At 42.5% G+C, this 14,290-nt stretch overlaps 1 protein-coding gene across 1 annotated transcript; it reads left to right on the top strand.

Annotated features, from left to right (window-relative positions):
- The first annotated feature begins 672 nt into the window (after window positions 1-672).
- LOC140476480 (acyl-coenzyme A thioesterase 1-like) lies at window positions 673-13,784 on the top strand. Its single transcript, XM_072569170.1, has 3 exons — window positions 673-1,249; window positions 7,944-8,146; window positions 12,617-13,784. Exons 1-3 carry the CDS (start codon window positions 781-783, stop codon window positions 13,205-13,207), a joined length of 1,263 nt encoding a protein of 420 aa, XP_072425271.1. The 5' UTR covers window positions 673-780; the 3' UTR covers window positions 13,208-13,784.
- The last annotated feature ends 506 nt before the right edge of the window (window positions 13,785-14,290 follow it).

Raw genomic sequence — 14,290 nt, 5'->3', positions numbered from 1 at the left:
CCACTTCCTCTGGCAAAATCCTTGTAAATCTTTTCTGAATCTTTGGCAAATATGTTTAAGGAGAATCCAAAAAGGTTTTTACAAATACATTAAGGACAAAAGAGAATAGGGCCCCTTAAAAATCAGCAGGGCCACCGATATGTGGAATGGCAGGAGATGGAGGAGATACTAAATTAATATTTTGCATCAGTGTTTTCCATGGAGAAGGACATGGAAGAAAGAGAACTTGGGAAAATAAATAGCTTCATCTTGAAAAAAATGTCCATAATACAGAGGTGGAGGTGCTGGATGTCTTAAAATATATAAGGTGGGTAAATCTCCGGGACCTGACCAGGACCTTAGAACTCGTTGGGAAGCTAGGGAAATTATTTTTGGACCCCATGGTAAGATACTTGTATAATCAATAGCCGCAGGTTATTTTTTTGCAGGTGTGAGACACTGTGAAAGTTAACAGGTGTACCAGAGCTTTTCACTGTGCTTAGGGACATATAACATCAAAAGAAATCAACGCAGTTCCGATGGGCTGAATGGCCTGCGGCTTGGACAATGAAGCAGATCAGAGCACCGCCCCCCTTATTCCCGGGCAGGTTTCCAGCTACCTCCGCCAGGCTGTGTCCCTGTCCCTGTCCCTGTATTCCCCGGGCCGGGCTCCCGTTTCCTCTGTATCCCCGGGTCGGGATCCCTCTCCCCCTCCCCCTGTATCCCCGGGTCGGGATCCCTCTCCCCCTCCCCCTGTATCCCCGGGTCGGGATCCCTCTCCCCCTGTATCCCCGGGCCGGTATGTCCGTCTCCATCCAGCTCCAGCCCAGCCCCCGGTGCCTGTTCGATGAGCCGCTCGAGGTGAGAGTGAGCGGCCTCTCCCCGCTCCAACAGGTCACCCTCAAGGCTTGGCTCCGCGATGAGAAGGAGCAGCTTTTCCATTCGGCCGCTTTCTACACGGCGGACCCCCGCGGGCAGCTCGACCTGGCTCACTCCCCCTCCCTGGGGGTACACTACACCGGCGTCCAGCCCATGGGCCTCTTCTGGTCACTCAGCCCCGTCACTCCGTTCACTCGCCTGGTCAAGAGGGACGTCGCCACTTCTCCCCTGTCCGTCCACATCGAGATCTTTGAGGGACACTGGAGCCTCGGGCAGCTCCCAGCGCAGCCTCTGGCCACCGCCATCAATCAGCGCTGGTTCATGAAGGAAGGGCTGCTCAGGATCCCAGTCAGAGAAGGCAGGATCCGAGGGACACTCTTCATCCCACCCGGTGAGGCAGTAGATCCTGTGTAGCCCCCTCCTCCCAGGTTTGAGGATAATGTCCTTTGTATCTGTACAGATCTGTCGAAGGTTTTTTTACCCGGATCGATGTGGTTTTTCTTTGTTGTGTAATCTTGTTTGTTTCTTCACAGAAAGTGAGCTGACTCGAAATTACTGTTTTACGCAGAACCGTGTTTTAGATTCATGTTTGGTATTGATTGTTCAGCTTGATACACTGCCCTCGGTGGATGAGGATTTATTAAATTGTGTGGGACTCTGGACTTAGCAGTAAGGAGAATCACGTTGATTTAGTGCTTGGACCTGTGTTCATAGGACAGTGATGTTGGTCATTTAGAGTCCTACAGCATGGAGACAGGCCTTTTGGCCCAAACTGGTCCAACATGCTGACTAAAATGTCTGCTCATGTTAACCCAATTTCCCTGCAATGAGTCCACGTCTTTCTAATCCTTTCCTATCCATGTATTTGTCCAAATGTCTTTTAAATGTTGTTAATATACCCGTCTCAAACACTTATGCTGGCAGTTCATTCCATATGTGTACTACTCTTTGTAAAAACAAAAGTTGCTTCTCAGGGTCTTTTTTATTCTTTCCCCTCGTACCTCATGCCCTCTAGACCTTGACTCTGGGAAAAAGTCTGAATGCATTTACCGTATCCATGCCTCTCATGATCTTTTATACCTCTATAAGGTCCTCCCCCAGTCCCTTCAGCTTGAAAGAAAAGCATCCTAGCTTGTTCAACCTCTTCCTAGAACTTGGCACGGTGGCTCAGTGGTTAGCCCTGCTGCCTCACAGCACCAGAGACCTGTGTGGAATGTGTACATTCTCCCCGTGTCTATGTGGGTTTCCACCAGGTGCTCCGGTTTCCTCCCACAGTCCAAAGATGTGCAGGACAGGTGAATTGGCTGTGCTAAATTGCCCATAAAATTAGATGCATTAGTCAGAGGGAAATGGGTCTGGATGGGTTACTCTTTCGAAGGGTTGTTGTGGATGACTTGTCCAAATGGCTTGTTTCCACACTGTAGGGAATCTAACCTTTAAAAAAACTCAGATCGTTGAATCCAGGCAATATCCTTGTAAATTTCTTTTGCACTCTTTCTCGTTTAATAACAGCTTTCCTATAACAAGGTGACCAAAACTGAACACAATACTCCAAGTGCGGCCTCACCAACATCTTGTATAATTACAACATAATTTCCCAAATTCTATATTCAGTGACCTGACTGATAGAGAGTGCCAAAAGCTGCCTTCACTGCCCTGTCTATGTGTGACTCCACTTTCAGAGAACTGAGCACCTGAACTCCAAGGACCCTCTGTTCGACTACATTCCTTAAGGCCCTACAATTCATCATGAAACTCCTACCTTGATTTGAATTTCCAAAATGCAAAATCTCACACTTATCTGTGTTAAACTCCATTTGCCATTTCTCGGCCCACTTCCCCAGCTGATCAAGGTCCTGCTGCAATTTCTGATAACCTTCCTCACTATCTACAATTCCAGCTATTTTAGTGTCATCAGCAAACAAGCATCCCTTGTACATTCTCATCCAAATTATTGATATAGATAACAAACTGTGAGAAACAAAACTCACATAAGAATAAATTTCAGTCCGAGTCAAATTCTGAAGGAGCGAATCTTATTGATACGTCCTTGCAAGAACGGGTGCCTAATGAATAAGCACACCGATCTGAGGGTTACATTCTGATTTATGCTGTTCAGCTGCATCTCTCGGTCCTCCCCTTTCACTCCATTGGTTACTTTTACTGTAGCACGTAGCCTATCACAAGCTCTAGCTTCGCTCCATCTTTGTCTAGTTTCTCTCCGCCCCAGTTTACTTCTCCCATTACTCTAAGCCTGTCACCCCTTACTCTTATTTATCTCATTCCTTATATGTGACTATCCTGGCATAGTTTGCTGTCTTCGTGTGATCATCCTGCCAAACTAAGTTCCATCCGTTGGCCACATCCCTCCTGAGACTAGTCATAGATAATTCTACCTGTTTTTGCTTCTTATGTTTTCCTATGCCTTGTACACCCTGCTACACAGTTGCTCTGCCCTATTAGTCATAGATAATTCTATCTGTTTTCGCATCTCACTGTTTAGTATTTGCCTAATTTTATAATGTAAGCTTTTGCAGAAACAACACCTGTTCCCTTATTCTGCACAATTTTGACCCTATAATACCTTACACAAACAATCAAGGCCATGCCCCTGCGAAAGCAACTCCACTCATGGCATCTCATTACCTATTCTATTTTTTTAATCGGCTGACACAGCCAAAAACAGAGTCAGGTCGACAACACCAAGGTCCTTCCTCCTCACAGTACACTGGCCGTGGCTAGTCAGCTTGGAATCAGTCCTCAACTGAGGAAATTCTAATCTCCTGGTTATTTTTCATTACCTACTCCATTCTGATGAAATATCATAATTAATTTGACAAGGTAACTCTTTTTATTTCCCAACGTGAAGCATGTTTAGCATTTTCTGCTTGTTCTTTTCAATGCCTTGAGCTCTTTTTAGCTACTACCCTACATTTTTTCTTCTTCAATTGCTTAAGCATATCCTTTTTAAAACCTATGTTTGAAACTGCCTTCACCATTCACTCAGACAAATTATTATGACTTACAATGTAAAGATTATTTTCTTGATATACCACCTTTGGCTTATTTGTTGAAATTACCTAAAATCTAGATCCTCTGGTTCTCAACCCTTCTGCCAATAGTTTCCTTTTCCTTTCTCATTAATCTGTCTGTTGCATATTTGTTTTCTTTAAAATGCATAAAGGTGGATAAACTCCTAGACCGGATCAGATGTACCCCACAATGTTGTGGGAAGTGAGGGAAAAGATTGCTGGGCACCTTGCTGAGATATTTGTATCATCGAAAGCTATGGGTGAGGTGCAGGAAGACTGGAGGTTAATGTGGGTGCCATTACTTCAGGAAGGTGGCAAGGAAAAACCAGGGAATTATAGACTGGTGAGCCTGACGTCAGTGGTGAAGAAGTTTTTGGAGGGGATTCAGAGGGACAGGATTTCAGTGTACTTGGAAAGGCAAGGACTGATTAGGGATAGTCAATGAGACTTTGTGCATGGGAAATGGCATCTCATTAACTTGATTCATTTTTTCAAGAAGTGACGAAGAAGATTGATGAAGGCAGAGTGGTGGATGTTGACTATATGGAGTTCAGCAAGGCATACAACAAAGTTCCACATGGTAAACTGGTTAGCAAGTTTGATCACTTGGAATATAAGGAGAGCTAGCCATTTAGATACAAAATTGGCTTGAAGGTAGGAAACAGAGGGTGGTGGTGGAGGGTTGCTTTTCACACTGGAGGCCTGTAACCAGTGGTATGCTGCAAGATTGGTGCTGGGTCCACTGCTTTATGACATTTATATAAATGATTTGGATGTGAATATAGTAGGTATGGTCAGTAACTTTGCAGATGACACCAAAATTGGAGGTGTAGTGGACAGTGAAGATGGTTACCTTGGAGTACAACAGGACCTTGATCAGATGAGCCAATGGGCCGAGGAGTAGCAGATGGAGTTTAATTTTGATAACAAAGAGCCATTGGGTGCTGATACATAGTTGATTGAGACTGGATTTACAGTTAGATAGGGTAGTAAATGTGGCATTTAGTACGCTTGCCTGTATTGATCAGTGCATTGAGTACAGGAGTTGGGAGGTCATGTTGTGGCTGTACAGGACATTGGTTATACCACTTTTGGAATACTGCATTCAATTCAGGTTTCCCTGCTATAGGAATGATGTTGTGAAACTTGAAAGGGTTCAGAAAAGATTTACAAGGATGTTGCTACGATTGGAGGTTTTGAGCTCTTGGGAAAGGCTGAATAGGCTGGAGCTGTTTTCCCTGGAGCATTGGAGGATGAGGGGTGACCTTAGAGATGTATAAAATCATGGGAGGCGTGGATAGGGTGAATAGCCAAGATGTTTCCCCAGGATAGGAGAGTCCAAAACTGGAGGGCATAGGTTTAGGGTGAGAGGGAAAAGATATAAAAGAGACCTAAGGGGCAACATTTTCATGCAGAGGGTGGTGCATATAAGGAATGAGCCGCCAGAGAAAGTCATGGAGGTTGGTAGAATTCTAACATTTAAAATGCATCTGGATGGGTTCATGAACATGAAGGGTTTAGAAGGGTTTAGAAGGATATGGGCCAAACGCAGGCAAATGGAACTAGATTAATTTAGGTTATCTGATCAGCATGGACGAGTTGGACCAAAGTGTCTGTCTCTATGCTGTATCACACTTTCTGTTCATAGCATAGCCATGTGCAGTACTGGCCCTCAGTGAGGATGGTTTTTATTTATTGTGTGGTCTCAGGATCATACTAAAGATAATTAATTGAGTACACTTCTATCTGTGCAAACTGTACATCCATAAGATGTTTTGAACTGTCAGCCACAGCAGGTTCAGTAATATGTGAAAATTGCAACAAGTTATGTGTATACTCAAACCTTGGGATTTTGTTGACTGAAAATATATAAAAATATACAATTTTATATGTATGCATACTAATTTTGAATAAGTTTTTGTTTGTAATGCAATATCATTCGAATGATCAACTTCATAGTTGCAGTTCTGGAACACATTATAGGAGTGATGTGATAGCATTGGAGAGGATGCAGAGGAGGTTTACCAGCATGTTGTGTGGGCTGGAGAGTTTCAGGTAAGAAGAGAGATTGGGCAGACTGGGGTTGTTTTCCTTAAAGCAGCAGAGATTTAGAGGGAACATGATTTAGATGTATAAAATTGAGGTTCTGGATTAGTGGTGCTGGAAGAGCACAACAGTTTGGGCAGCATCTAAGGAGCTTCGAAATCGACGTTTCAGGCAAAAGCCCTTCATCTGATTCCTGATGAAGGGCTTTTGCCCGAAACGTCAATTTCAAAGCTCTTTGGATGCTGCCTGAACTGCTGTGCTCTTCCAGCACCATTAATCCAGAATCTGGTTTCCAGCATCTGCAGTCATTGTTTTTACCTGTATAAAGTTGAGGGTCAATTGATAGATAGGGTAGATAGGGAAAAGCTTCTTCCTATGATGGAGGGATCAATGACCAGATTTAAGGTAAGGGGAAGACTGTTAGATTGACGTTAAGAAAAGCTTTTTCACCCTGAGGGTGAAAGAGGAAGAGAGGGCATTACGCAAGAATACAGTATCTTCAGCTTTATCAATACGGGCACAGTGACACTTGTTAGATCTCAACGTGAGTATCATGTATAGTTCTGGGTGCCACATTATAGGGTGGATGTGAATGCATTGCAGAGTGCATAAGTGGTTTGCAAGAATGGCTCTGGGGTGAGGTTAGTGATGAGGATAAATTTAAGAAGTTGTGACCCTTCTCCTTGGAGTTTTGATAGAGATTTTCAAAATCACGAACAAGTTGGATAGAATAGAAAGGGAGAAACTGTTCCTGCTTTAAAAGGTTTAAAGTGATCCGCAAAATAAATATTTTTTCACTTAGTGAGTAGTTAGGATCTGGAATGCATTTTCTGGAAACGTGGTGGAGGCAGATTCAATGGAGGCATTCAAGAGGCCATTGATTGACTATTTGGATAAAAAGAATGTGTATGGAGAGTTCCTGGAGGAGCATATTGGCAGAAGTTGAGAGCAGAGGGGGCTGATGAGGCAGTCATGTCATTGAAGAATGTTATTCAGTGCTGAAGTCTTTGGAACAAGTCAGATAAGAATAGAGGGAGATGGAATGAGCCTGGTTTATATGTTGAGTCCAGTAATTTGATGCTAAAATTGAGTTTGAAATATTGTTCATTTTGAGTTGGTTCTAGTAATTTTGTCTGCAAGGGATTACTTGGGTGGGCAGCATTGTCTAGTTTTATGTTTCAGGCATCTCATTCAGAAAGCAAATCCAGCTTTCTGCACCAAGATGATGTGGCTACCTTGCTTTAGCAAATGCTGATGTGCAGTTCCAAACCGGAAAGTTGTTGCTTTGTTCTTTGTATTTTCTCTATCTTGACAATAGGTTGAGGTTTAGTATTACTTGCAAGTCCATATTCAGGAGATGTGGCTCCCGCTAATGTTCACCTCACGACAGTTAAGTGCCTGTTCAGATTTCATTAATTGTCATGAGCTTTCTGTTCCGTGCTGGATGGTTAGAATTTATTGGAAGGTTATTTGGGTTTTAAAGTGTTTTTTTACTAGTCTGTCTGGGAGCTTGATAGTAAAATTTGCAATTGGGCTGCCACTTGGGGCTTTATGCCTATTAGCTCTGATAATTTAAACTTGGTGTGTAGCTGTTTATTTGATGGGGATATTGTGGTGATCCAAGATTAAAGATTCTGGACTTTATGCTTGCAATTGAGGCACCATTTTCATTTAAGGATGGAATTTTAATACTGTTAATATTTTACTTCAAGCAACTCAAAACTGGCCTCCATGGCTGTGGGCCAAAGGTATTCTGCCACAATCTGTCACCTCATGGCCTGAAATATTACTGTCACAACCATTACCAACAAACCAGGGGACCAACCATGATTCAATGTGGAAAATAGGAGGGGAGACCAGGCTGAATGCCAGATAAACCTAAAAATGGAACACTTTTCAAAAAATACATTTGAAACAGTAGAAGTGGCCTTGAATAATGAGTTTTATAGGAATACTCATCTTTTGCACATTTGATATGGAATTGTTTTGCATGATTGAATTTTACAGGTGTCGGACCATTTCCAGGGATTATTGATCTGTACGGGTCAGGTGGTGGGATGATTGAGCATCGAGCTAGTCTCTTAGCAAACCATGGATTTGTTACATTGGGTTTAGCATATTTTGGATTTGATGACCTTCCAAAAGATTATTTGAATCTTGATCTGGAATATTTCGAAGAAGCTGTGAACTTCTTGAGAAGGCATCCAAAGGTAACATGCTTTAAATCTATTTAGAAAATGGTTTTACAAAGTTTGTGAACGTAAAGACCAACACTCCCTTTTTTATGATGCAGACATGAGGCATCCAATTCAACCCCCACACCCCCTCCACCGCCATTGCAGTCAAATTTTCCAGGGGCAAACATACAAGGTAACTCCTTAAACCAAATTCTAGGATTTCCCTTAAAATTCCTGAAAGTATCAAACAAAGCTGGGGAGGCTGTAGTGACTGCAATTAACCATTTAGAGTCTCAGCAAGTTATAGAAACTAATGCCTCTTTTAGAAGGAATGTTCACGATATAGTCTGGAAACCTGTATTTCAAGATCCTGTACATTCTGTAAAATCCTGAGGCATTGGAGAGGGTGCCACAAGGTTTACTAGGATGAGCATAACTTCTGTCACGATAATCTGAACTGGCTGGAAAACTGTTTTTGAGAAAGAGACTGATAGGTGACCTGACAGAGGTCTTTAATATAATGGAAAAGCTTAATAGGGTGAATGTAGAGAATATTTCCACCTGTGAGGGAGACCAGAACTAGGGGAAACATACTTCATCTTAAGAGTGGCTAGAATGGCCTCACAGTGCCAGAGACCCGGGTTCAATTCCTGCCTCAGGCGACTGACTGTGTGGAGTTTGCACGTTCTCCCCGTGTCTGCGTGGGTTTCCTCTGGGTGCTCCGGTTTCCTCCCACAGTCCAAAGATGTGCAGATCAGGTGAATTGGCCATGCTAAATTGCCCATAGTGTTAGGTAAGGGGGTAAACGTAGGGTATGGGTGGGTTGCGCTTCGGCGGGTCGGTGTGGTTTTGTTGGGCCGAAGGGCCTGTTTCCACACTGTAATGTAATCTAATCTCAAAAAATCTAATCAAATGTTGAAATCACTACCACAGGACTTGTTGGGGTGACTAGCATTTAAAAAGAAGCTAGAAAAATGTATGAGGTTGAACAGAAGAGCAGGGTATGAAGAAGAATGGAAGTAGACTCGAATATTGAAAGAGTTCAGAAAATAATTACAAGGTTGTTGCTGGGATTGGAGGGTTTGAGCTTTGGCAAAGACAGAATAGGCTGGGGCTATTTTCCCTATACTGTTGGAGGCTCTGGGGTGACCTTATAAAGGTTTATAAAATCATGAGATGCATGGATAGGATGAATAGTGAAGGTCCTTTTCCCAGGGTAGGGGAGTCCAAAACTAGAGGGGAGAAGGGAAAGATTTTAAAAAGGGTCTTGAGGGGTAACCTTCTCACACAGAGGGTGGTGCAAAGAGAACTGCCAGAAGAAGTGGTGGAGTCTGGTTCAATTATGACATTTAAAATGTATCTAGATGGGTCCATGAATAGGAAGGGCTTAGAGGGATATGGGCCAAATGCTGGCAAATAGGTCTGGATGAATAAGGGTGAAACAGAAGAGCAGGGTATGATGAAGAATGGAAGAAGACTCAAACATATTGAGAGAGTTCAGAAAAGAATTAGAAAGTGGTGCCAGGATTGGAGGGCCTGAGCTTTGGGAGATACTGAATAGGCTGGGGTTATTTTCCCTCTACTGCTGAAGGCTGAGGGGTGACTTTATAAAGGTTTGTAAAACCATGAGGGGCTTGCAGACTGTGAATAGCTAAGGTCTTTTTCCAAGGGTAGGGGAGTCCAAACCTAGAGGGCATTAATTTAAGGTGAGAGGGGAAAGATGTAAAAGGAACCAGAGAGGCATCTTTTTCACACAGAGAATGGTGCGTGTATGGAATGAGTTGCGCGAGGAAGTGGTGGAGTCTGGTACAATTAAAACATATAAAAGGCATCTGGATGGATATACGAATAGGAAGCATTTAGATGAATGTGGGTCAAAAGCTGGCAAATGGGGCTAGATTAATTTAGGATATTTGGTTGGCATGGATGGGGAGGACTGAAGGGTTTGTTTTCATGCTGTACGTTTTTATGACTCTCATTTGGCATTAATCTGTGAATAATTGGCTTGTACATGAGATGTAAATATCATGTAAACTAATTTGCTGCTTTTGTCATTTGTTGTATATTTTATTCTGATGCAGATTGAAATGCTTCCTCCTTCAGAGTCATCGGAGTCAACGTTAACTCTCTTTTCTCTCCACAGTTGCTGAATTTCTCCAATTTCTGCTTTCGTTTCAGATCTTCAGCATGTGCAATTCTTTTTCTGGTTTTGTTTAATCTATAAAGTCATGAGGGGCATGGATAGAGTAAATAGACAAGGTCTTTGCCCTGGGATGGGGGAGCTCAGAACTAAAGGGCATAGTGAGAAGGGAAAGATTTAAAAGGATCCTAAGGGGCAGCTTTTTCATACAGATGGTGGTGTGTATATGGAATGAGCTGCCAGAGGAAGTGATGGAGGCTGGTACAATTGCATCATTTAAAAGGCATCTGAATAGGAAGAGTTTAGAGAGATATGGGCCAAGTGCTGATAAATGGGACTAGATTAATTTAGGATATCTGGTTGGCGTGGACAAGTTGGACCAAAGGGTCTGTTTCCATGCTGTACATCTCTCTGACTCTAATTCTAGTAAAAGTATATACAGTACAGGTGTGGAATTAGAGTCAGAGAGATGTACAGCACGGAAACAGACCCTTCGGTCCAACCCGTCCATGCCGACCAGATATCCCAACCCAATCTAGTCCCACCTGCCAGCACCTTGCTCACATCCCTCCAAACCCTTCCTATTCATATACCCATCCAGATGCCTTTTAAATGTTGCAATTATACTAGCCTCCACCACTTCATCTGGCAGCTCATTTCATACACGAACCACCCTATGTGTGAAAAAGCTCGCCCTTAGGTCTCTTTTATATCTTTCCCCTCTCACCCTAGACCTATGCCCTCTAGTTCTGGACTCCCCCACCCCAGGGAAAAGACTTTGTTTATTTATTCTATCCATGCCCCTCATAATTTTGTAAACCTCTATAAGGTCACCCCTCAGCCTTTGACGCTCCAGGGAAAACAGCCCCAGCCTGTTCAGCCCCTCCCAGTAGCTCAAATCCTCCTACCCTGGCAACATCCTTGTAAATCTTTTCTGAACCCCTTCAAGTTTCACAACATCTTTGTTAGAAAAGGAGACCAGAATTGCATGCAGTATTCCAACAGTGATCTAACTAATGTCCTGTACAGCCCCAACTCCTGTACTCAATACTCTGATCAATAAAGGAAAGCATACCAAATGCCGCCTTCACTATCCTATCTACCTGCGACTCCACTTTCAAGGAGTTATGAACCTGCACCCAAGGTCTCTTTGTTCGCCAACACTCCCTAGGATCTTATCATTAAGTGTATAAGTCCTGCTAAGATTTCTTTCCCAAAATGCAGCACCTTACATTTATCTGAATTAAACTCCATCCGCCACTTCTTAGCCCATTGGCCCATTTGATCAAGATCCCATTGTAATCTAGGTAACCTTCTTTGCTGTCCACTACACTTCCAATTTTGGTGTCATCTCCAAACTTATTAAGTATGCCTCTTATGCTCACATCCAAGTCATTTATATAAGTGATGAAAAGTAGTGGACCCAGCACCGACCCTTGTGCTCACTGGTCTATAGTTCCCTGGCTTGTCCTTACCACCTTTCTTAAACAGAGGCACCACGTTAGCCAATCTCCAGTCTTCTGGCACTTCAACTGTGACTATCGATGATACAGACATCTCAGGAAGAGGCCCAGCAATCACTTCCCTAGCTTCCCACAGAGTTCTAGGGTACACCCGATCAGGTCCTGGGGATTTATCCACCTTTATGCATTTCAAGACATCCAGCACCACCACCTCTGTAATATGGGCATTTTTCCCTACATTCTATATCTTCCATGTCCTTTTCCACAGTAAATACTGACGCAAAGTACTCGCTTAGTATCTCCCCATCTCCTACGGCTCAACACACAAAGGCCGCCTTGCTGATCTTTGAGGGGCCCTATTCTCTCCCTAGTTACCCTTTTGTCCTTAATGTATTTGTAAAAACCCTTTGGATTCTCCTCAATTCTATTTGCCAAAGCTATCTTATGTCCCATTTTTGCCCTCCTGATTTCCCTCTTAACTATACTTTGACTGCTTCTAAGGATTCACTCGATCTATCCTTTCTATAGCTGACATATACTTCCTTCTTTTTCTTAACTAAACCCTCAATTTCTTCAGTCATCCAGCATTCCCTATACCTTCCAGCCTGTCATTTCACCCTAACAGGAATGTACCTTCTCTGGACTCTCGTTACCTCATTTCTGAAGGTTTCCAATTTTCCAGCCGCCCTCTTTACTTGCGAACATCTGCCCCCAATCAGCTTTTGAAAGTTCTTGCCTAATACTGTCAAAATTGGCTTTCCTCCAATTTAGAACTTCAACTTTTAGATCTGGTCTATCCTCTTCCATCACTATTTTAAATCTAATAGAATTATGGTCGCCGGCCCCAAAGTGCTCCCCCACTGACACCTAATTTGTTAATTGTTTGCCATGATTTCTCAGGTTAAGGGTCCTGGAGTTGGAGCAATAGGAATTTCAAAAGGAGGAGATCTAGTTCTCTCGATGACCACATTTTTGCCACATGTGGTAGCAGCAGTTAGTATCGGTGGATGCAATGCAAACACGTTGGGGAAACTGCATTACAAAGACATCACTCTTCCTGGTCTTGGTATTAATTTAGAAAGAGCCAAATTTTCAGAATCTAAGTTGATCGATGTCTCTGAGGTGGCAAATAACCCAATGGAGGAAGAAAACAAGGATTGTATTATCCCAATAGAAAAGGCTGAGGGCCATTTTTTGTTTGTGGTTGGAGAAGATGACAAGAATTGGAGAACTCCACTCTATGCTCAGCAGGCTATTAAAAAACTGAAAGAAAATGGCAAAGAGAATTATGAACTTATTACTTATCCTGAAGCTGGCCATCTCCTGGAGCCCTCATATTTTCCATTTTGCTATGCTTCTTTTCATCGGTTGGTGGGACAGCCTGTGGTATGGGGAGGGAAAATGAAGCCACATGCACTGGCACAGATAGATCTGTGGCCAAGGATGCAGGCATTTCTACGAAAACATCTCGAACATCAGAGCAAGTTGTAAAAATATTTAGTATTGACTTCACTTAATTAGTGAAAAATTCCATTCTTCCCAGATTTACCTTAATCCATGTTAATTTATCATTAACTTGCGTAACAGTTTTCTCCAAATTTGTAGATCATTCTAATTTTCCCTGAATTTAAATGTGTAAAATCTTGTTTTGCTATGCCGAAGCTTGTAACTTGTAACTTGTCACTTATCTTGCTCCAAATCTCTTATCACTTTCAGCTGTCAGTTACATTTTAACAAATTTGAACAATATTTTAACTGGATAAAACATTTTCTTTTAAATGTGAAGCTTTCAGCAAGATTGTCATTATTTTTGCATCGTTTCAGGTGAGTTGAATTTACTATTAGTATTTAAGATTTTGGAGCTAACATTGTGTGATTGGCAAAAGCCCAACACTTTTTATCAATTAAACAAATTAATGGAATATCAGGGGTTGGGGAATTCAAAAGCAGAAAATTCTAGTGACAAATGTCCAAATTGAGCAGCAATCACTGCAGAAAGTTGACACAACCAGTATCTAGTCTTTATTTCTTGGTTTCCTTCCCAATAAATGTCATAATTTAAAAGCTTGCATCTGCATGTTATGTCTGTTCCTGTGTCTTGCCTCTTATTATGTTCCTGAACTTTAGGTCCCATGTTGGGTCAGAGATTCTACTGAAAATAATCTGTTATGGTGAAAGGCAAAGCTGGTAGGTGCAGGGAATGCTAGATGACTATAGAAACTGAGGTTTTGGTTAAGAATAAAAAGGGATAGACAACAGAGATCTAGTGAATTCCTAGAAGAATATAAAGGCAGTAGAAGTATGCAGTACTTAAGAGGGAAATCAGGAGGGCAAAAAGTAGACATGAGAGACCTTGGACAAATAGGGTTAAGAAGAATGCAAAGGGATTCTACAAATACACTAAGGACAAAGGGGTAAATAGGAAGAGAATAGGGCACATTGAAGATCAGCAAGGCTGCCTGTGTGTAGAACCGTAGGAGATGGGGGAGATACTAAATGAGTATTTTGCATCAATGTCTACTGTGGAGAAGGAAATAGAAGATAGATGGGCGGCACGGTGGCACAGTGGATAGC

Source organism: Chiloscyllium punctatum, chromosome 4 (genome assembly GCF_047496795.1).
Source record: "Chiloscyllium punctatum isolate Juve2018m chromosome 4, sChiPun1.3, whole genome shotgun sequence".
Lineage (NCBI taxonomy): Eukaryota > Metazoa > Chordata > Chondrichthyes > Orectolobiformes > Hemiscylliidae > Chiloscyllium > Chiloscyllium punctatum.
Note: the sequence above shows the minus strand (reverse complement) of the source record. Positions and strands in the feature narration are given on the sequence as shown.